General features: G+C 36.1%; 1 protein-coding gene across 34 annotated transcripts in view; it reads right to left on the reverse strand.

The window, feature by feature from the left end:
• Window positions 1-23,309, reverse strand: part of CLASP2 (cytoplasmic linker associated protein 2) — a 152,244-nt gene that overhangs the window by 45,398 nt on the left and 83,537 nt on the right. For 18 of the 34 annotated variants that reach the window (XM_017820818.1, XM_017820826.1, XM_017820713.1 and 15 more), the window contains 13 exons: window positions 23,030-23,122; window positions 22,244-22,389; window positions 20,563-20,698; window positions 17,285-17,355; window positions 16,114-16,173; window positions 14,903-14,980; window positions 14,175-14,342; window positions 11,531-11,586; window positions 10,232-10,402; window positions 6,930-6,953; window positions 4,037-4,054; window positions 1,995-2,096; window positions 1,832-1,858 (listed from right to left, as the gene is read on the reverse strand). In XM_017820818.1, the coding sequence (XP_017676307.1) occupies window positions 1,832-1,858; window positions 1,995-2,096; window positions 4,037-4,054; window positions 6,930-6,953; window positions 10,232-10,402; window positions 11,531-11,586; window positions 14,175-14,342; window positions 14,903-14,980; window positions 16,114-16,173; window positions 17,285-17,355; window positions 20,563-20,698; window positions 22,244-22,389; window positions 23,030-23,122 (1,150 nt within the window). The remainder of the gene's footprint in view (window positions 1-1,831; window positions 1,859-1,994; window positions 2,097-4,036; window positions 4,055-6,929; window positions 6,954-10,231; window positions 10,403-11,530; window positions 11,587-14,174; window positions 14,343-14,902; window positions 14,981-16,113; window positions 16,174-17,284; window positions 17,356-20,562; window positions 20,699-22,243; window positions 22,390-23,029; window positions 23,123-23,309) is intronic. The other 16 variants (XM_017820760.1, XM_017820742.1, XM_017820854.1 and 13 more) reach the window with 5 other exon arrangements.

Here is a 23,309-nt window from a genome sequence, read left to right on the forward strand (position 1 = left end):
CAGGTTATAGTGAGCTATTTGAGGCAATCGGTTCTGAACAGAAGTAGTAATAAAAGGCTGTAAAGATGCATTCATGCATTTAATTTTCATACATCATCACATGTAGTCAGATCTACTTATCTCAATATCAATTTAACTTAACTCTTTAGATATTAATACTGCGCAAAAATGAATTCTCTTGGAAAAAAACCTCTGTCATTATTAGTAAAAAAGCTGAATAGGCTTCAATTTGTTTCTCTGAATATACAGTTTAGTTAATATTATATGACAATGATCATCACTAAAGTCTTATCCTGCTACCTAAATTTAACCCCTCCCCCAGACATTTATCAAACATGTTCACTTTTTAAGAATATACCAAAGCTATTCAAATTAAGAAGGTATTTTCAAAAAGTGTTAATTCACAACTTTCCTAGCACTAATGAAAAAAAAAAGCGTTACAGACACTTTATAGCTTTTTATAGTGGGGGAAAAAGTGATTTGACGGAACTGCTTCCTTCCCTCCCTTTTAAATTATTAATTCACTTATTCTTTGCTTTTAATATAGTGTAGGCATCTTAACACTGTATATGTAAAACAAGTTTTGCACAACTTTTGTTACAGCCAATAACTAGACTTATTTTCAAGCTCTCATCTCACATACACTTGTGGGATTAGAGCACTGTCAAAGCTCTTAAGGGAACTCCTCTTATTGGATTTTATTATGTTATAATTATCCGTTCACAGTGTTTTAAAGCTTTATTTCACAAAACCTGCAAGCCCTGAATCAGGTTTGATCCAACTGTACTTGTTGGAAAACTAAATGGCAAGTACTCTAACAGGAAAAAAAACCCCAAAAAATCCCAAATTCTTCTATCTGCATTTTAACTTCTAAAGTCATTCTAATTATGATGAATGTAGTCATTGCTATGAAGACAAATGTTTCTGCCATTAAACACATTATTAAGGTGTTTTATTAAAACAAAGTGGATATGGTTAGTGATAGCAAAATAATTGTATTGGAAATTTCCAATCTGGTACAATTTACTGGGTTTAGAACTTGACAAATTACAGGACCGGGTAGTTTATTTTAATTTTATTGTTAATTTGTCTTTCTTTTATTAATTTCATAGCATTTCACTTAATTATACAAAGGTAGGAATCTGAAAATGCTACAGAGCTTAGTCAGAAAATGTCTGTTGGAGACATCAGATCTGTGGACAAATTGCTGTAGGTCAGCCAGTGCCAAAGAATGTGAGGTAATCAGGTCTTTTTAATTACTGACAGAGCGCTTGGCTAGATGTGAAATGTCGCATCTGCTTTGGTTACTAAACACCCATAGAAAATTACTGTGGATTAGCTGACACACATTAAATCGGTTGTTTTAACCCTTTGACTCAACATAAGCGAAGTAACTGATTGTAAAGTGAAGGTTTAGTATTCTGAAGTAAAGGTAATAGCTGTGGTAAAAAAAAATAAATGCTAAGGCAAGTGCCTAGCTTCAAGTGAAAATGGTATTTCTGGAAAAAATGCAGACTTATTTAAAAATGAAAAATTAGGTTTTGCAGGTAATGTTGAGGATACCATTCAGCCTATATATTCTGCTACGTTACTTGTCCATGTGTCATATCTAAGTTTACTGGTCTTTTGTGTTGGGGAGGTCAGAAGAGGGGGGAAAAGAATGTTGAGAAGTTATAATTGAAGACAGAATTTAAGGGTAGATTTCACTTCCTGTTACATTATCTAATTTAATTGGCAAACTAAGACCCAACCTAGTATTATGTCCAGAGAAAAACAACATGAATTAGGAAAGCATGCAAATACCACTGACCCAAAACACTGAAAAAAATACCTTCATTTTGGTCTGGCGATGATGAACCTAAGGCACAGAACAACAACTCAGTATGTAGCTTTTCTTTTTAAAATTAACTTTGACTGTGGCCATTGGTCAATGAATATATGCTTAAGTATTTGGCCTCTTTATCAGGTATAGCTGACAAATAGAAAATACATACGCTGAGATTGTGACACCACTTTGGTTCTACTCCGTCCTCTGGAATCTGTTTTAGAATTTCCAATACCAACAGAAGGGGTTGAAAGCTTTGTTCGTACACGACCTATAAAGGAAAAATGGCATTAAATCAGTTTTTCACAGTCATGTAGGAAGCAAAGCAACAGCAGCATGTACTAATATTTTATTAAGTTTCTTCAGATAAAATAAGCGCAATGTAACTCAATTGGTGAAAATTCACTTGGGATAATTAGTAGAAATTTGAACACCTTGAAGGATTTAATAGTTAATACTTATCCTCTCATGCTACATGTTTCAGTAAACATTATCCCTTTACCACTCTGATCTAGCTAGGTAGTTCTTTCTTCCTATATAAATAGGTTGATTACATTAAAAAAAAGGGAAGTTTATTAAATGCTATAGGCAATGCAAACGCTAATGTGGCTCTATCAGGTACAGTCTTCTCATGATTACTTGTGGTTGTAATTCTACTTTTGCTGTCGTAAAACTACAGAAATTATGTTGACCTTTTTCGAACTGAATTCTGAGTTTTCTTCCTAACTTCGCTCCTCTTTTTAGAATCTGAATATTAGTATATCTATTACTGAAGATTCTATTGTTTTCCTGGCTGTGGTCATATAGAGTCCTAAAGGATTTATCAAACCTTTTACAGCATTTTGCAAAGTCTAAGTACACTTTGGTACTTCTCAGCAACAACATGACATAAAGAAATACTACTGTCCTAAGCAGATAAAAGAACCGAGGAAGACACAGGTTAAACTGAGTATCTAGAAATAAAACAATAGATTCACTTCTCTCTCAAACGCCAAACCCTCTTGGGTTTGGGTTAAACCTTTCTGCATTGTTAGTCATGTTCCTCAAATCATTCAGCATATACAATGGAATTACAAAAGAAGGAAGACCCCAGTTGGATGAATTATAGGTAACTGAAAGATCATTCACAGAAGAAAACAGTGGAGTTGTGTACCACATTTCCTAAGCCAACCTCTCAAACAACAGAAAAATGAAATCAAAACCAAACCCATGCTAACTGTAATTCTCCTAAGCTGCAAGAACAAAATCCCAAAAGTCTGTACAGGGTGGATCTAGCTCAACAAGTAGTCCACTTTTAAACCCAGCATAATTAAAATATTTTCTAGACCTGCAGAGTCAATATTGGACAGAAAAATTAAGTACACAGTCTATTATTTATTTCTAGCCTCTTTAGGTTTGCCACAGCAGAATTTGGAGACCAACCAAGTTAATATTATTCATCCAAGTAGAGGGAATAGCCATAGATGAGAGTCTATAAGAAGAGAATCAGGATAAAGGAGGTTATTCACTAAGCTATTAGAAAACAATACACCAGCAATAATGGTTAAATTGACTAGTCCAAACTCTACTAGTTATCCCCGTGCAATGGCAATGTTTTCCCACTGAGTGCTGTGAGGCTGCAAGGCATGTAACTGCATTGAGAACTTGGCCCAAAAACGTAGGAATACAGAGTGCCACTATTTCAATAGTATGTTAAATTATCACTTGGAACCTGGTTCAATTTTATCAATGTAAAATAAACCAGTCTGTGTCTGTGAGGCAAATGAACTGTTAACTCATTTGGAGTCTCTACATTCCATTCACTAATGACAGGTTTAAATGTTAATAGCATACTGAAAATTAGCTCCCAAGTCTCGAAGAGATGAAGAATAGTAGCACCTGCTTCCCAGAGCATGAACACATTTGATGAAATAGTCTGAGACGAGATTTGTTTTAAAAAAACAAATGCAAAATTATAAAGCCCCTACATTTTGACACCAGAAATGTTAAGCAATGAGACTTAGACTGCAGATGAAAATTACTTGAGAAATAAAATAAAAGCAAAAGAATTTTAAAAATACTACATGACAACCAAGTATTAGATGCATAAGCTGTCTGTTATGAACCTCCACAAAGCCCCAGAAAGACCATATTCTACTTTCAAAGCTTAATTTGTATCAATGAAAATATGAAGCTGAAAATATTAGCTAGTCTAACAAAATATTTTCTTACCATCTTCAGAAGCTGTTCCTAAACAGGAAAAATAATAAAATACATGATATTCCAAACAATACTGTGTCTCTCAAATTCCTTTTTGAGATTAATCTTAGGAATCTTGACAAATTTTAATCAAGTCAAGATAATTAAAGCTTTTGCGTTGCAACTCCATAATTGAACGGAAGCAAAATTATCAAGAAATATCCATACTACACTGTCAGGGATTTACAAGAACACTATGCACAGTACTGCCTTCCAAACTTGTTACAAAACCAACACACAAAAACAATCAATAGAAAAAAATTACATTTATGAGATAAGTCAACAAAATGACAAAACAGATCAAAACAGACAATAAAAATACAGAGTGCAAGCTCTTCTGAAAATATAAAACATACTATTATACATAGCCTCAGAGAAAAACACAAAGACAGTGTTTCCCACACTGGACAGTGATAATTTGATAGGAACTGCCAGCCAGGAGGATTTTTCTGAATTAAGCCCATGATTATTTGGAAGATCTACATGCACAAAATCAAGTTTTGCTCAGAGAACTGAAAGGAATATAAGCTTGCTGAAACCAGAAAACACTTGAACAAGTATGCCGAGCTTAACAAGGCTTGATTTTGACAAAAGGAGGGTCAGACAGGTCTTTTTCCTGACATCAGTACCTAGGAATTGCTGGCAAGCTGCCTAATCGGCAGTCCTTCCCTTCTCTAAGTTACTTTGAAACAAATCTCATTACGGAATAAAATATACATAAAAATATTAAATGCCCTGCAAAAAATCAAACAGTACTTCAGTTTTTGTTTTCACACTCTGCTATTTCTGCCTTGCAAGAAAATACAATGATGAAAACAGCTGTTAGTGTCTTTGGTTAGCCTAAACTTAACTTTCTCAGCAAATCTGGCTATGGCTTTCTCAAGTTACAGTATCTTCAAGGCAGTATTTTTTAAAAAATCCCTCTAAAAAATCAGTTCAGTGTAAATTTCAGTGCTTCTTCACAAAAATCAGTTACGGTAATACGTATGTAGGAGTGCCTCAAAGTTTTCCAGATCAAATTTGCCGATTTGTTAAAAAAAAAAAAAAAAGCCAAAAAACCGCACAGCCAACCCCCCAAACCCTGAACTACCCCTCCAAATCCAACATTCTTCCAGAGCTGGATCTTGAAAGGCAGATTTTATGTAACACCTAAGCCAGGCTAACAGAGAGCTGTTCCTAGAAGGGGTGGTTCTGTTTCTCCTTCCTCATAACCCTTGTGCTACCACAGAAGGGTGGCTAAAGGCTTACTAGTAGCTCCAAAAGCTAAATAACAGAACACTATACAGTTTTATGAAATAACAGAACACTATACCGTTTTATGAAATCAGTTTTATGGAGTTTGTTCACCTACAGTGACTGATAATGGAATATTACAAGGCACTAATGAAAGAAGTAATAAAAACATGTGGACAAGGTTAGCAGGAAAAGGAAAAATGATTAGTTCCTCCTGGTGGTGGGTTAGATCAGAACAGCTATACCCAACAACTACAGCTGGAGAACAAAGCTGTGTTCATTCCATCTTGCACATCATATCTACAGATACCTTTTAGAAAACAAAACCCCCTGTTACTCTGATCAATTGTGTAGCATTTCCCCTACTACTTTTAAATAGATATATGTGCAAAAACATGAGCTGTGGCTACTAAAGAAAAAGCCTGCACGCATGGTCCCAAGGTGCCGGTGACAACGTGCAAAAGCTCAAGATTAAGTGTTTAGCACAAACAGTTATAAATAAATCCTATTACATGCAACATAAGGAAATACGATGCAAAATTAAGTGATAGAGACACTATTCCCCTGTAAACCCCTCCTCATTTTATTAAAGTAGGCTTGCCATCTTCAGTGCTCAAAAATGGCTCAAATTCTTTCAAAAAAACATATGTGCTTTAAAATTATTCAGAATTCTGGGTTTTAGAGATCTACCTTCTTACTGTTTTCATTTCTATGAAAAATATCACCTGCTTTGCTTCCAAGTAAACTACTCATTCTTAAAAACAGGTACCTGTTAATACTGTTAATAAACACGAACTACAAAGTAAGCAGCAAACTAGTGTTTGCACAAACTTTTAAAGTGCTTGTTCAGTGCCCCCAAGCAATAAATTAGAACTAGAATCTTTGGGCATCCAGCTGGGACTCTGAGCATCAGCTCAGAAGCTGGTGAGGCATTATATGTGAAGCACTATATGTGAAGCATTATTTGCTCACACCTGAAACAGAAAACTGCTATGAGAAGCCTGATTCTCAACTGCTTTGCAGTCCCTCCATGTGTTTATAATAGGGCGAAATAAGAAAAAGTAAGTGCTAAAACTTAGGTGGAAGACTTGGTAACCTATTTTAACAGGTAGGTCTTCCCAAATGATTCTTTAATTGAATTACATTGTATTACAGGATTTACAAGCACTTAAAATTATATAGGTAGAGTAGACTTTTACAGAGAAGAGTTTAGTAGTATTTTTTTTAATCCTCAGTTATGTGGTCAAGCATCTTCTCTCCCAGTGCTGTTCTGGCAAGTAAAAAAAATTGACTTTACATGTTGAACTATGAAACATGCTGGAACTAGACTAGTTAAAAAGCAGCATGTATTGATTACAGAATTGCTCTGTAGTTAATTGAGCTTCTTTCAAAAAATAGGAGTAATGCCCATTTCTGATAAAGTTTCTGCTGCTGTACAGATCAAACATTCACAACATCGACAAATACAGCAATAACACATACAGTGAGACATCAAGATTACATAGGGGTTAATGAAAACAGCATAATAATTTGTTAATGAACAGACAAATATATTAAACATCAATACTTTTACATAAAAGACACTTTATTAAATATTTAAGAGAATTAGAGGACAGACTAAACAATTTCTTACCATCCATCTTGTCAGAAGTATCCTCTTTGTTGAAAAAGCAGGCAAAGAAACATGGAAAACTTAGTGTGTTAGCATAAAGGTGTTCACAGCAGAGTCATAAAACATTAATTAAGGAAAATACATTAATATTAAATACAGCAGACATGTTTATCTGATTCATGCATGTACTTAAGCTAACTTAAGTAAAGTTGGTTTCTCTCAGTCCGAGGTACAAAATTACAACATAGGGTACAAGCACCTTGAATCTCTCTGTATTTCCCAGATTTGAGAAAACCCTTACAGTAAAACATTTAGAAATGCTTTCATGCTTGGTGTAAACAGTTACTGAAGCATCAGTACATATTTATATCATTACTGACAATATTTATATTTCTTATGAAATTTGCTATGAAATTTTCTTATGAAATTTGAGCATAAAGCATGTCCCTCCTGTGACAAGGACCGGAGGGAAAAAAATACCACAGTTAAGACAGAGGACAAGTGGGAGAAAGTTTCACTCTGGTTTAAAAGCATTAAATATTTACCAGTTCAGCTGGAAGGTAATGCATAAATATTCTGACAGTAACAATCAAAATTAAAATATTTAGCATGAGACATATATAATTACAGCTCAAGCCTCCTCCTCAACAAGGACATTAATACTTAAGGATGTCCAAGACAGCAACATTTAAAATAACTAGAGAATGTCCTCCTGCTTCTAGAATAGTCTTTTAAAAAATCATAAGCAAGAGTTCTTCTATTAATAATAAAAAGGGAAGAGGTGGTTGGAGATAATTATAGATTACTATGCTCATAAACTTGTGGCCCACTGAGGCTTTGAATTTGGTAGCTGTTTAAGCAAAAGGTGGATGTTTCTCTGCAATTCAAACTCTAGGAGACAATGTTATTTATTTTGGTACTAATTGCAACACCTGAGAGATGTGGAAAGCATTATGGAAATACAGTAACATTTTCCAGACCTTTTGTCAGCATTATCTTGAAAATTCTGTCATTTAACTTCACATATTTGGGCTAGTACAAACAAGCCACTTAAAATGAACAGAGGCGAGAAGTTTACAAATTAGTCCATCTTCTGAAACATGGCACTTGCTGGGATTCACACTCCATTCATTTTAAGGTTACCTTTTGACAACTAGGAATAAACAATATTTTGAAGTGGATTCCATGGTCTCTCCACAGCCAAACGAACAACAGTCACACTCTCTACATGGGGAAGAGTGGACAGATATGTGCCATTTAAACTCCCTTACCACAGTGCAAAAACTGTTAGGAGACTCGGCCAAGATCAGTGAAGCAGTACTGCTTCTGTGACTGCAAACAAACCTTGGTCTCCTAGGCTACTGCTGCCCCTACATTGCCTGCTCTAGGATTTGACTTTACTAGACACTGCCAGTATTACGTTATTTTGCCATTTCAAACAACCATTACACTATTCTCCAAAAGCGATCGCATTTGGTAGCAAGGTAAAGCTTTCCAGCAACCCAAATCCTTCCCAAGAATATTGCTTATTATTCGTCTTGTCCACCCTAACTCACCAAATCTCTGAACTACATAGAATAAGCCATTTCTTTATTTCTGATATTTTCCTGCATAGAACCACCACTGTTTACTTCACTGAAAACCCCTGTGCCCTTCTCAACCCTTGCTTACATTAGTCTGGGCATGAATCACATACTCCTTAAAATGTTCTAAAGCAAACCGATAGTCTAATCAAGAGCTAATTTTGTGTGAAACTCTTAAGATCAAAGTAGTCCCTTCATTTCAGCAGCATGAAGAAGACCGATTAACAAAGCAAGATTTCTCTCGTTTTCCATTTGACTTTTTTTTTCCCTTCTGCCACTGTGCTCTGTGCCAGCTTTTACTTCTCACAGCAGCTGAACTCCAGCTTTGTCTGAGGTTCAAAATCTGTCCTGTTGCACAGCAAAACAGACCAGGCAATAATTGGAAAATAATCACCCCACATATTTCAGGTTTTTAGGCATTATGTTAGGAGGAACTGAGAGTTCCCATGGTTTGGTTTGGAAGGGACCTTAGAGATCATTTGGTCCCTGCCACGGGCAGGGACACCTTCCACTACAGCAGTCTGCTCCAAGCCCCATCCAGCCTGGCCTTGAACGCTGCCAGGGATGGGGAACCCAAAAATTCTCTAGGGAACCACAGGCGTGTCCCCTCCATCAAGCAGCCTAACGTTGGCATCCACCTGCTACCCAGCATGTTCTGCTGCCCCTTGTGGGCAGCAGAGGGAGCCCACACCCAAAACTGCTATTCCAAGAGGAAAGTACTACTTTAACTCAGGAATACTCACACTCACAAAATTAACACTAAAATCAGTGCTGTTCAAACCAATTCAAGTAGGCCCTGATGAAAAGAATCAATTCATTTGAAATAGTCTTTAAATTAAATTTTCATTTCAGAAAGCACAACCAAAACCTTTGAAAACCATAGCCTACATATGTGCTAACATCTCCCCAAACACAAGGTAAATCAGAAGAACTACACAGTTTCTTTGTCTTTTGTGATCACCTATGGACATGCTGACATTAGAACATGTCTCCCTGGTGATCTAGCTGGCACGTCACGTGAGAAGAAAACCAACAGTTTTGTCCGCCCATTACCATCCCTACAGCATGGATAACCTAAAAAGAACAAAAATATGCCCATATTCCTTTACTGTCCCCACTTAGTGGAGATTCTATCATCTACACCACCAACACTATCAAATTCTTTTTTGCATTCTTATAACTTCTAGCACTTTCTATGTTTAGCAGCAAGCATTCCTATCAATCGAGACTGTCACCTACATAAAACATATACACATAGTTCCACCGACATCCTCAGAAAGAAATCTATGAACTCAATGTTGTATATTATCTCATAAAACACTTCTGTAAAACATTTCCTGCCAGGATGTTTCTTTGGCCTTGTTGTAAAACAGTCAGCTAAAGAGCTGAGCAAAATGGAAAATCAAGAGCCCTGACACTCATTTCCCCCTACTGTTTTCAGAAACAAAAAAATCATGATCATCATATGCTGTTAAGTAAAGGTACTTAGTATTAATTCGAGATTAAGACATTTAAAGAGCATAGTATGAACACATTCTTTGCATTGGCAATGTTCCAGAACAAGAAAAATAAAACATCTAGCAAAGTCTGTAACTTACTTCAGAACATCATCTCTTTTGCCATACTCCCAATACTACTAAAAATGACAACAATTTTTCAAACATATAAGCCTTGTGCTGTAACTTTTTGACCAAAAGCCTCACAAAATATTTCCCCGCAGAGTGAAGATGTTCCCCTTACCTAGCGAAGCGTAGGATCCTGGAGGTAGACCAGCAGCTGACAAGCGCCCAGCTCCAGCTGTCTGTCCAGCAGCGTGCCGGGCCTTCGCGCCTGCGGCAGCATTGACATCGATGTCACTGCGAGACCTCTGCAGGGTTCCAGGGCTTGGAACACCCTTGCTGCTGCCTGAAACTAGCAAAAAAACCAACCAACCAAAAAAATTACATGTAAAAGGCTAACACATTCTACTATCACAACATACTTGCAGAAAGCAGAGAAAACTATCTAAAATGTTTAAGTGAAGTTAAGAAATCAAGTAATTACAGAGAGTAAAAAGCAAACTAGACCAGGTGTTGCCATGAAATGCATATAAAGGACAGTCTGTTTTACAGTAAGTACTTATCTTCATTCTGCATGAAATTTTAGCATTATTTAATGCAACTGTGTGTTCCCTCCGTAGTACAAATGAACGATTAGGCGATTTATTACATTAGTAAATGCTTCACAAACATAAGAAAATTCACAGCATCCCCTGAGTTACTGAAGAAAATATTCCCACACTTCAGCTAAGACAAAGCCCCAGGCAAGCTGACTGCATACTCTAAAAAGCTTTAGGGTCTAATGTTCTGTACTTTCGTATTCTCCTACTATTATTTACTGAATTTTAACTACTCGCTTCAATTAATTTTAACCATTGTTTCAGGTCTTCAAAACTTGACTCCCCTTCACAGTTTCAGTATCCAAAAAACAAGCACTCTCAATTACAGGCCATTTGTAAAAAGCAGCTCAATGACTTACTCCGCAAGGAGTTACTAAGACACAGTGAAAAGAGACTGAAGTTATTAAATTATGAAAACTCAAGACAAAATTAAATTATTTGAATCACAAATATGTGGTTTGGTTTTTTGTTGTTTGTTTTTTGTTTTTTTTTTTAATAAAGAGCAACAGCTACACGGGAACAGATGAAAGGGACAACGAGTCTTTTATTTCCAATTGATGTAAGACTAATAATCATGAACAGACCAAAGAATAAGGCTTTGTTTCTTTGAGAGTGACTGTTCCATGACAAAACTCCAGGAGAGATGATCAATTAATAACAAATTATGTCTTATACTTGCAACAACTGAAACTACATAAAATGCGAAGCGAGTGTGAGGCAATATTAGCCCCAGGTACAGTTTGTAGCAACACATACCATTATTTAACTTGGAAACAGGGTAAATGCTGAGACAGTAAAATTTTAAGCTGCATTTAGAACTTTTAATTCAAAGAATATAAAGATCAATTACTATACACTGCGCCATATTGCTACCACCTTACCTCTGCCTGCAAAACTTGCTGGACTGGCTGCAGACCATTTAGAAGATAGAGGTCGACTGAAAAAAGTCCATAAACCCAATAAGTAAGTTCCATGTATCAGATCCAAAAGTCAACAAAAAAAAGAGAGAAAAAAAAATCTTCTGTTTTTTCTCCCCTTCAACCTTCTCAGTATACTTTAGATAAACATTTTAAATACAGAATGCTAAGAAAAACAGAATCATCCTTTATGTAAAATTACATCTTCATCACAAAGCACTCATCATTCACTTACTCACAGGCACACTCTGCTAACAAAGTTCAGGCATTACAGACTTGGTCACAGAAACATTTAAGATAGGCAGTACAACTACAGGGCTGACCGTATAAATCAGCTGTCAAACAAAAATAGGGGAAGCTAACCAAAAAGCTTTATTTACAACAGAAATGAAGTGGTGTTTGCAGTAACAAGAAAAAAATGATGTACAACTCATAAGCCTCCTCCAGTCCTGTATGTCTCAAGAATTGAGTTACAAATTAAAAAGGGAAAAGTTGAAACTTCCAAGCAGTTAGACTCCATTTCCCCTCTTCAAATGTTAGAGGCTTCTACAATCTACAAAAGGAGAAAAATCCCATGTCTTTTTCTCTACGTTTTCTCTTAATTTCCTTTTTATTGCAAAAACAAGCAAAATCATTTTGCCTACTCAAGTTTAACTGCGAGTGCATCCTTCGGCCTGGTTCGGATGGTAAAATGCAGCCAGAGGGACCAAGGAAAAGCGAAGGACTACTAGAAGAAAGTATGATAGTTTATCCATTGGTTGAGTATCTGAAGGTTTGTGTTTGCTGAAATAGTTGAATATATCATCAGTAGTCAAATTATAAACTGAGTCAGAGTCACAGTTTTAGTAAAAATAATCCCTCCCTACTTTTAAACCTAAGAGCAGAGAAAAAAGAGATGCCTAATACGGTATATTTATCCCAGTTACCAGCTCAGGTGCTCAAGGATAATACAGAGGTCAGCACCATTACCTATCTCCTCACAGAAGATCATGTATTTGCAGCTGATTATGAATAAATCTGCTTTTCTGACATTATTAGCTAGTGTTTTGAAGCTATTCTGATGCAAGTAAGTTGAAGAGGCCGAAGTAGAACTCCTGGGTGCATCCTGATCTTACAGCTTGCTCCAAACAGAAGTCTCAGACAACTGTCACCACTGGGAACAACATTTTATAAGCTGTTTCATATAGATAGGCACAAGTCACCACATTTCTCTCATGCCATCATCCTCTTTAAAACCATTTTGGATCAATGATCTGTAAGACCTGTAAGTTCAGAGGTTCAAAAATCCCAGAGGATCACACTTTCAGAAAAACCATTCCCATATTTCCTAAGTTAGTCTACACAGGGGTAATTCAGCATCTATATTAAAAGCCAGAAATAAAATTCTGGGTAACAAGGTAAAAATAACATCCATCTGAATGCAAAATCAATGAAAAATCAATTAAAATGTAAGTAATTTCTAATAGCATAATCTCATCTGTTCATTTCTTATATTACTCCTCACTTTCTGTAGTGTAGCACTTACATGTCTTGCAATATAGGAACCAATACTTGAAGATTTAAGAGTATTTTAAGATTCTAATTTCCCTGTAATTTAGTTTTCAACAGTTTATTACTAGCAACTCATTAACTGCACTTTGATTTTCAGATGGGGAATATAGATTAATTTAAAGAAGAACATTTAATCTTTGAATAAACATTTTTTTGTGGCCAAAGAAGTGCTAGCAACAGCTTACATCACAGACTATTTTTTAAAACGTTTTTTTATAATTACAAGCATCATAGGAAAGATAAGATAAACCTCTGGTATTTAAAGTAGCAACTAAAAAAAAAAAAGAGAAAAAAATTAACTTCAATATGCTAGAAGCAGTCTTTGCTTTCAAGTCAAAAGTGAGCAGAAAAGTTCTCTGGCTTTGGTAATGAAACATCTGAACTGAAATCTTAACAGGTTTTAATACTTTGAGGAAGCTCTCTAGAATTTAAAGGAAAAAAATCACCACATACTATTACTACTTCACATTTTTACTAAAAAGGCAGTAGATTTCTTTTGCTATTGGTACCCAAGCAAACTTTAATTTATTCAGCTCAAGAATGTCCATGCATTTTAATACACCACTGACTGCAGCACAGACCCAATCCTCTACTAACTAGAATAGCTGCAAACTACTGCTAATACATATTCAGAACTGTGAAGACAAGGAAAAAGAAATGATCTCCAATCTGAATGAATTTCACTGTTGATGTCCCTTTCTCATGCTTGCCAGTAAAAAGGGATAAAATAGGAGGAACACCATTATACCTTTCCTAGATTTATTCATTGCACCAGAATGCTGGACATTAATATGTAAACCTTGAAAATATTTTGTGTTAACAGAGGCTGTTAAGGAATAAATATATATAAGAACAACCTGCTAAAATCCAGTTAATGACTGCCCTTATTTTTCACCTTGCTGGGGTAATACTGTCACATAGCAAAACACAATAAAAAAATTAGAAGTGACAAAATGAAATTGGAGCTTTTCTGTATATAACAGGAACCTGGCTCATTTGCTCTTGAAGAACAGTTTGCATTTGTTTATTGGCTCAGAAACAGTTAAGTGTCTCTTACTTGAGGCTCTCCTGTGAGCTGGAGGATGACCTGTCTGACTGAGGGAGAGATGCTATACTGCCAGAATTCTTCAAGTATGTCTGAAGGCTTCTTTGATAGGGTGGCTCCAGAGAATTGTACAGAGTCTCAGCTTCACTAGGAAAGTGATTTCTAAGACCAATATAAGCCCTGCAAAAGAGAATAACCACATGTAAATGCTCTGTTGTCTTTAAAGTGTGAAGCTAGGAAGTAAAGATTACAGAATGAACCATGGATGAGAGGGAAAGGAACTCAGACTGAAAATATGTATTGTATACAATACTGCTCATCAAATCAGAAAACAGCTACATTGACTAAATTAATCTTTTCAAAATAACTTAAGTCTATCCTCTGAACTTCTCACATTCACTTACCAGTCCTGCGGGGAAGCTAAAGGAATTCTTTTCTGACCTTCTAGCTAGTCAAAGTGCTTAATCAATGGGTGCGGAATGATTATGCAGCAATATCAGCCTTTGTAACTCTTGTTTCAGTAAAATCATCAAATGCTGCACAACAGTATGGACTGACTCAGCTTTCAGAATGTCTTTTGCAAAAGAAACGAGATAGTAATTGAAGAACAGAAACATCAATTTTCAAGCAAACTTACGAACTTCTATCAAGCCACAGTTAGCAGCTCACCTTGGATGAGAGCTTTCTACCACTCATCTAACACATACAATTATTCAGAGGAAAATGTAGTCAAAACTCACTTTCTTGCCTCCACTCTTGCTTCTGCATCAGCATCATGAATGCCCTTCTTAATTGTTTCAACCAAGACAGCTGCATGCCTAGAAGAAAGACACTCTTCATGTTATTTTGCTACTCCAAAATCTATTTTTAAGTGGTAGTTTTACACTTTAACTAACATTACTCCAAGTAATAGTAGTTCTTTCCAAGGTATGCAATAAACAAACACTTAAGCACACTGATAACATAACTGCACCTTCTGTACAGGTTCAGGTCAGCTTCCTCCTTCAATCCATACGGATTTTAATCTACTTTTCTGACATACGCCCACCTATCACACTTAAAAAATTATTTTAAATACCCTTTTTTAAGACACTTGCTTTCCTGAAATGCAGAAGCTTTTTCCACTACTATATTAATAGTAAGAAAAAGGGAAAAGTTAAGAATAGCAAGTTCTCTTACTGGAAATTTGGCTCTGAAAGCTTTTGGCGTATGAATTCTAAATCTGACCAAAACTGTGGCAATAAACAAATTTTAATTCAAGGTAAGTTTTGGGTGGGAGGTTTGTTATTTTGCTTTTTTAGAGGAGAAAGGTGGAGGTGGTTTTTTTTGGGTTTGTGTTTTGTTGTTTTTGTTTTTGTTTTTTTTTTTTTAGAAACTTTGACATAAATCAAATGAACTCCCCATTGCTCCCTTTCTCAGGAGCACCCTGAGGAATAGAATGTGACTATGGAGTTGGATGAACTCTTCAGAGCCTTCTGTGGACGCCCTTTAGTCTCTTTGCTCTTACTTTGTGTTTACAGTGACCATCCTGCAGAGCTGATGCACGTAGTATTTTCCCATCTCTCTGGAGAAGCTACAGTATGCTCTTACTCATTACCAGAAAAAGTCCTCCAGCCTAATCTCACTTGCCCTGTTTTATGGCAAACACACAAGTTTCCTCCTTCCAGGAGAAAAGACAGATGCTTACCTGTGTATGCACTGCTCACATGCAGTACAGGAGAAGAGGCAGAGGGTAAGGAGAGGGGGCAACAGGAAGCCAAGGCTGGAGCATATAGCTCTCCTTTCCCCAGCACTTGAATGAGCCATGTGATCTGCTGTGCCAGAAAGGCTGTCTATGCTTGAAAGGTTGGCCAACACTGAACATAATCCAATTAAAGGATTCAATGACAATATTTTTGTCTTAAATTGCATTAGCAGTTCATTCTTGGGAAAAAAGTATACTGGCCCATACCTTTCCAATGAATGTGTTTGCCACTCTTGTAACAACAGGTCTAAAAATTCAAAGGAGCGCCTATAAAGACAGAACAAAAGTTATAATTAATACTCACTTCTCTAATGTGGCTGTGGAATAAACACTAACTTTATTCTTTCCCCCTGAGGAAAATAAATGAAATAAAAGTACATTTATCTGTCAAGTAAGGAAGGACACCGGTCATCTTATTGCAAAGTTAAAATATTCTGTAGAGAAAACAAATATGCAGGCTAATTAATCTTAAACTTAAAAATAATAGATGTAGTTCAATTAACCATGCACTGCTCAAGTCATGTTATTACACATATGCTAAGTTAATTGTATTAGCCCCAAAATAACAGACAAAACTCAATAAAACTGTACAGAGTATAAAATCTTAACATAAAAAATAAATACTTAAAGACACAATATAATATTTCTCTAGTAGTGTATTTCTGTCCCAAACATTATTCCCATCCTTTCGTCATTACTGAGCATGTAGCATAAAGGAAAACATGAGACCATTAGTACAGGGCTCTGCATATAGAAAGCACTCCAAAAGATTTGCTGGCACTGTACAAAGGAAGTTATATAACCATATACATTATTAATTTGGAAATCTTGACAATTTAGCAAACAGCCATTAGCAACAGGCATACTTTAAACTATGTCTAAAGCTACATTATGATGAAAAAAATCAAACTGACACAGATTAGGGAGGCGTACATAAGTTTTCAAACAGGTAGTAGACTCAGTTTCCTGGAACTGTGACTTTTTCTGGTTATGTACCATCTTTGACCTGTTCTGCAGGGACAGATTTCATTTTTATTCTGCTCAAATCCTTTGGACACCAGCAAGGCAGGGCAGGAAACCCTGAAAGGCTTTTCACTATTGCAGCCAATATAGCGTTTTGTTGTCTTTCCAAAGGAATGAAAGCAGCGTGGAAACACTGCCTTCACTGATGCTCACAGTACCAAAGCCACCTACAGTCTAATGTTCCTCAGTAAAGCCACTGCAAGTGGCTGACATTAATTTGGTAGTTTTCTGGATAACAGTTTTGTGTATTCAGCGTTAACGGCCATAAATCTTCTAATCTGTTAATTTTCAACATATGATAACCATATTTTAGAAAATTATTAAAGCTGTTGCTTTTTATTTATAAGGTACTCACCTTCTAACTGCAACTGATTTTGAGGTACAGTTGCTTGTTATTAAAGGTATGAGTCGTGGCACATGAGTATGCTAACAAGAAAAAAGGACAAAGCAGTTAATGACAAAAGCACTCCTAAATTATGAATTTGTACTGTACTAATTAAGTCAAAGAGAATTAACAACATAATAAAATGCTTATCAAAACTAAATCATAGAATACTATTAAATAACAGACTGCTGCTAGCACGCCAATTGATTAAAGCTACTTTTTTCCAAAAGGTCAAGCAAAAGTCACTTCCGATGCCATCAACAATCACATCATGATACGCAATATTTTGCTGTCAGAAGTAATATATGAAGGTTCAAATGTAGCTGTCTCAAAGGAGTTGGAAGCTGGTGTTATTCTAGTTTTGCCACAGGAAAAAAAAAAAGGAATAGCAGTCTTAAAAATCAATTATGGAACAAAAAGTAAATCAATAAACCTGAAACTATGGGCATTCTTTTAGGGATCAATATATTTCGCGCTACAAAGACCAAATTCCCTCTAATGCAAAATATGTCAATAAAGTAATAAAAGCATTGACACATAACATAAGCAAGCTTATATATATAACCTATATGGAAACACCTAACACTCTGATGGGAAAAGAAAACTACTGAAGTACCACTTAAGGCAGATAAGATAAACTACATTAAATCCAAATGAAATACTTGAATTCAGAATTAAAGCAGCCTTACTTCACCTTATCTTAACTAATCGTAGGCACAAAGTACTACTATCTTAATTCCAAGGAAGAGTAACGTGGTTCAACAAATCTATTTTCAGTTAATTTCTTGAGTCCTTTATTAAACACCTACGGTAACTTTTAAAATACTCCCCAATACAGTGTGAAACTGTAGGCTAATAAAAACAAACAACAGCTTAAAAAGTACTATTTCATGTATCATACTTTGTCCTTAGGTTATACCTGCAGGATATAAACACACAAATCACCATAAAAGCAGAGAGATAATGATCAGCTCACAGAATACTGCCAACTTTAGAATTAGGAAGGAATTAATCAAAAATGTGGAACAGCCTAACAGTTGCATTTGTTCATATTGATACACTTTTAAACACGATTTTAGGGAGTTTGTTTGCAGTTTGCATAGTTCGCAAATTGAAAAGAGGCATATTATTGCCAGAAAGGGACGGGAGGCAATATCAGGGATAAAAATAAAATGCTTTTACAGCTGAAGAAACCTGTACATTTCAAGTCTTTGGAGCTATTGGCATTGTTATTTCTAGAAAGTGTTTTGCAAAGGAATCAAAGCCTCAGGCTTGCTTTCTCATTCAGCTTTAAGACTGCACATTTCATCTGTTACTTCTGTGAGGCTGTAATGATACATGCTTCCTCCCAAACTACCTTGCAGCTCAGTTGACTAACATGAATCCCACCTCCTTCTGGAAAAGATTTTCTGCCATCATGCCATCTCTCCATGATTCCTTCCCCAACCCCCCCAATTTTTTTTTTAAATTGGTTTCCTGATTTACTAAGAGTGAAGAAAGAGAAATCGGACTACACTAAGAACTACCTGGAGAAGAAATATGAAATCCAATGAAGGCACAAAGATGATGAGATGAAGCTCTTCAAGATCACCAGTATAATACAGCATCTCTCTTTTTATGTAGACTCACTCTCATTGCAGTTACACACTAAAGCACCAGAAACTGAACTGACTGTCCCTGGATTCTGGTAGTAGTTTTTGAACAAAACACTGACTCCAAGCAATAGCTTGGGCTCTAAATATTCAACTGATCACACACACCCTGAGATCAACACTCATTTAGTCCAAGGGATAAAAGTCCAAGGGTGGGTGGGGCTGCACTTCTGTTTGACTCTGATATTTACTTCTTTTTCCACTGAAACATGAATTTTCTGCCAACACCTCGCATAAGCCATTTATTGGTTGGGTATTTAAACGCTATGGAGAGGATTTTCTTGCTTTTGTGCTTCTAAGACAATATGTTAAACTACAGCTAAGAAGAACAGAAATTTAAACAAAATCAGGGCCACTATAGCTGATGTGCAAGCTTGTCTTCTAACTGAAGTGAACCAATAAAGCCGATATAATAAAATTGGTGAATTTTTATTTCATGCTGCTTTTCTGGTGCTCCTATGAACAAGACATGGTTAGTTTCTTACATGCCTGAGCTCGTCTAAGACTACTGCAAACGGTATTGTTCTCTTATAACTTTAATGATCCTGTGTAAGGTGTATTTCTTCTGTAACTCAACTCTGTGTCACCTCACAGTGCAGTGTATGAGTCTGTGGAAAAAATGCTGAGGGATTTTATCTAACTCCAAGTGCTGATACAAAGATCATGCATGCAGAAGTCTCAAAGCACATTCTTAAAGGCACAGACAGACAGAATAAGTACAGATTCCAAAACACACTGAGGATGGCAATAAAAGGTGTGAGTGATGAAACCACTTAGGTTTCCAACAACTTACAAAACTAAAACCACCAATGAGATCATAGTGAATAGCACTAAGTGCCTAGCATTAAGAACACCACAACCTTTAATGTAGAAACTACAGGCAACCTCCCACTTTCATCTGAAACACAAAAATATCAATACAAGTCGCAAAAATCTAAATATCTTGCCTCAAACACCAGTCAGCAGAAGATGCTTAAGGAACATACAGTAAAAACCAGCTAGTATACAGCACTCCTCTCTTCTATATACTATAGTTTTAAGGACTCAGCTTAGAAAATTCTTAAACCCAAGGATTAAAATCTCTGTTGGATTATTTTTTCACGAACTTCTGCTTTCTGAATTGATCCACCTATGTCTGGCCTCTTCAACACTCTGTCATTAACTTCATGGTTTCAGATTATTTTTTTTTGAGGAGTGTGTGTGCAGAAAGAAATAGCTTTATTTTGTTGTTCAGATCTCTTTTTTAATCTCACTAGCTTCCTAAGTACTAGCTTAACTTTGTCTTTCCGAAAACATCAGTTAAAAGCAGTTACCCTTTGAAACACACCTGCCTTTTTACAATTAACAGACTACCGAAAAAAGAAAACAAACATGAAAAGAGACTTGCTTTTCATACCTATTCCTCCGTCTTTACTATGACAGTGCTGCCAGTTGGTTTCATCGATAAATAATATTTGTCCGCCTGTGAGAAACGTTACTTCTCTGCTGAAGAATGATTTATAAGCCTGTTGTTGTTATTACCAGAATTGTTATTATCTCTGCCAAGAGCCACTACCTGATGATTTGTAGCCAGCAAAGTGAGAGAGGTACACCTACCCGAATAATGAATCTGATGGCTGCGCACCCAGAAGTTGCCATCACTTTGGCGCTGTTGGGAACCAGATTAAAAAGAGTAGGCACAATAGCTTCAGCGCCATGATCAAACTTGTTTCCCAGAACAGTTGACAGGTGGCTATTTCGGGAAAAGAAACACAACTTGTTAACAGAAACTAACTTCTTAGTCTTAAAATAACAAAGTTCACAGTGGATTTTAAAAATTTATCTTTCAACACAGAGTTTCTCAATTTCATGATTCCCAAGTCCTTACCTCAACAGAAATGCAGGATTTGTGGAACACTTTTGTTACTTAGCAGACACATTACGAAGCCAAACATTAGTAACTTGATTTCATAATGAAAAAATACCAAAATCCGAAAGCCTAAATTCTCACATCCCCATAAAATGTCATTGTATTTCTGTTTTTAACACACTTAGAGACATATAAATCTAAAATTTTACATAAATTACTGTTTTAGTTTCTTTTGCCTTTTGGCGAAACTACTGAAACTACATCACAATTAGTCAACCATAAAATTTGACTTCCTTGTATATTAAAGGTTAGGTTCTCAATTTTAACAAATATACAAACACATACATCACAGTAATTCAACTGTCTGTGGGTGACAACAAATACTTTTTTCATGCAGAGAGATTATAAAAAAAGAATTTGCAGCTGGCAGCAAATGACACATCAAATATACCTAAGTTTTAGGGATCAAGAAAAACTCCAGGCTCTTAGGCCTGGATGAGAACATTTACACAGTACTTTTACACTACTCCTGACTGCATGTTAGGAAGCCTCAATTTCCCTGGCAAGAACAGTTGTATGTTCCAACATTTCCTCTTGGTCTGTTCAATTAGGAGATCAGAATAGCCATGGTAGACTCTGAGGTGTATTTGTTTCAGATGGCGACTGAAAATCAGTTGTTACGTTCATGCCTTTCCAGAGGGAAAAAAAATATGGAAGTGGGAAAGACTACTCTGTCTTTCCTCTTCGCCCTTGAATTTAATGGAGACCGAAAGAAGCTAAGGGTGAAGATCCCATTTCAGTTTAGCCATGGCTTCTAAAATTATCATGGACATCTCTCTTGCCCAAAGATGTTGTAGATGCCCCAACCCTGGAAGTGTCCAAGGCCAGGCTGGATGGGGCTTTGAACAACCCTTTATAGTGTGAGGTGTCCCTGCCCACAAAGAAGGGTTGGAACTAGATGATCTTTAAGGTTCATTCCAACCCAAACCATTCTATGATTCTATGAAAGACATTACCTCACCAAAATGCATGATGTTCAAACCACTACAGGCCAGTTCACTTTATTATTTCAAGCAGTCCCATTAAAGTTCTGTGCCAATCACCCAAGTGTAAGAGATCCTAAGACTGGCCCCCAATATTAGTCACAGCAACGTGTATTAACTTGCATCAAGTACTCAGTGTAACCACGGCGACTTGTTATTCACACAGAATCTGCTACAGGATTATCAACGACGTGTATCACCTACGAGAACAAATTCCTTTAACCATTTATTTTTCTCTAAGGCTTCAGATGCTGACTTGAGTCTTCATCAGTCACAGTGTACAGCAGTCCAAGATAATCTTTCCTGCAACACTGATAAAGTACCTCTAAGTCAAATCCCCACTAACATCCAGCAGGGCACACAAATGCACATGAACCATACTTACGCTACAGTAATGCACGCTTCCCTAACCACCTGGGATCTGAGATCCTTGGCCGACAGCTTGAAAGCACCATCCAACAACCGTAAATGCTGGAAAAACCCATCATACTGTGCAGCTCCAGCAACAAGCAAGGATCGAACTTTCTTCAGCTAGAAAGATTAAGGCATTTAGTTTAGGACACTAGCAATATGCATTTCAAAGTTAAAAAAAAAAAAAAAAAGGAATAGTTTCGCTATGCAGAAATGTATGCAGGCATGTCTTTAAAGCGCAATTTTGAAATATATGGCTGTAATTAAAATAATTGTAACAAATTTATATTACTTAAATTCTAGAGCTAAAAAAATCTCAGAACCTAGTCTTCAAATATGGAAAGACATAATTCTGTTCACATATCTGTTTCTAAACACTAAGATGCCATAAACCTGGTAAAAAAATATAAATGCTGGATACACACAAACATTTTAATCCTGCAAGTGAAATTTATCATGGCCACACATAAGAGGTACTAATGCCAGCCTGTAGAATACGTAATTTTGCATAAATGCTGAACTGAAATATATATGATGGCTTTCAGAAAAGCTTCCACTTAAATATCAGCAAAAACGTATTTTGGCTTTTTAAAAATACTTGCTCAAACTTACTCAGCATACAGAAATTCAAGGTTTAAGAATGAAAATTTCGTCAATTATCTGGAGTGCAATTACTTCAAGACGAAACCGCTAAAATATCTGGCTGCTTGTCCTTTATGAAATTCACCTACCCAAACCTGAAACCAGATAAAAAGTTTACCGCATTAGTTCGTTGATCCCAATCATGTTTGTCATCTGAGAGAATTTCCCTGATTTTGTTCAACGTTTCTTCAAGTTCTCGACTAGAATAGATCTGAGGTATTAAGAAAAAAAAATCAGAAAATTCATATTAATAGTCCAGGTAACCAGATGAAGGAAAATAGCTTGAGAAGACTGAAAATACAATTCTAATTCTGAAAATCTTCCCCCAAAAGTTCCAGAGAACTTTGTAAGAGGTATAAATAGACATTTTAAGAGAAATCCGTAAAAATATAACTGAG

Source organism: Lepidothrix coronata, unplaced genomic scaffold (genome assembly GCF_001604755.1).
Source record: "Lepidothrix coronata isolate B3197 unplaced genomic scaffold, Lepidothrix_coronata-1.0 Scaffold3, whole genome shotgun sequence".
Lineage (NCBI taxonomy): Eukaryota > Metazoa > Chordata > Aves > Passeriformes > Pipridae > Lepidothrix > Lepidothrix coronata.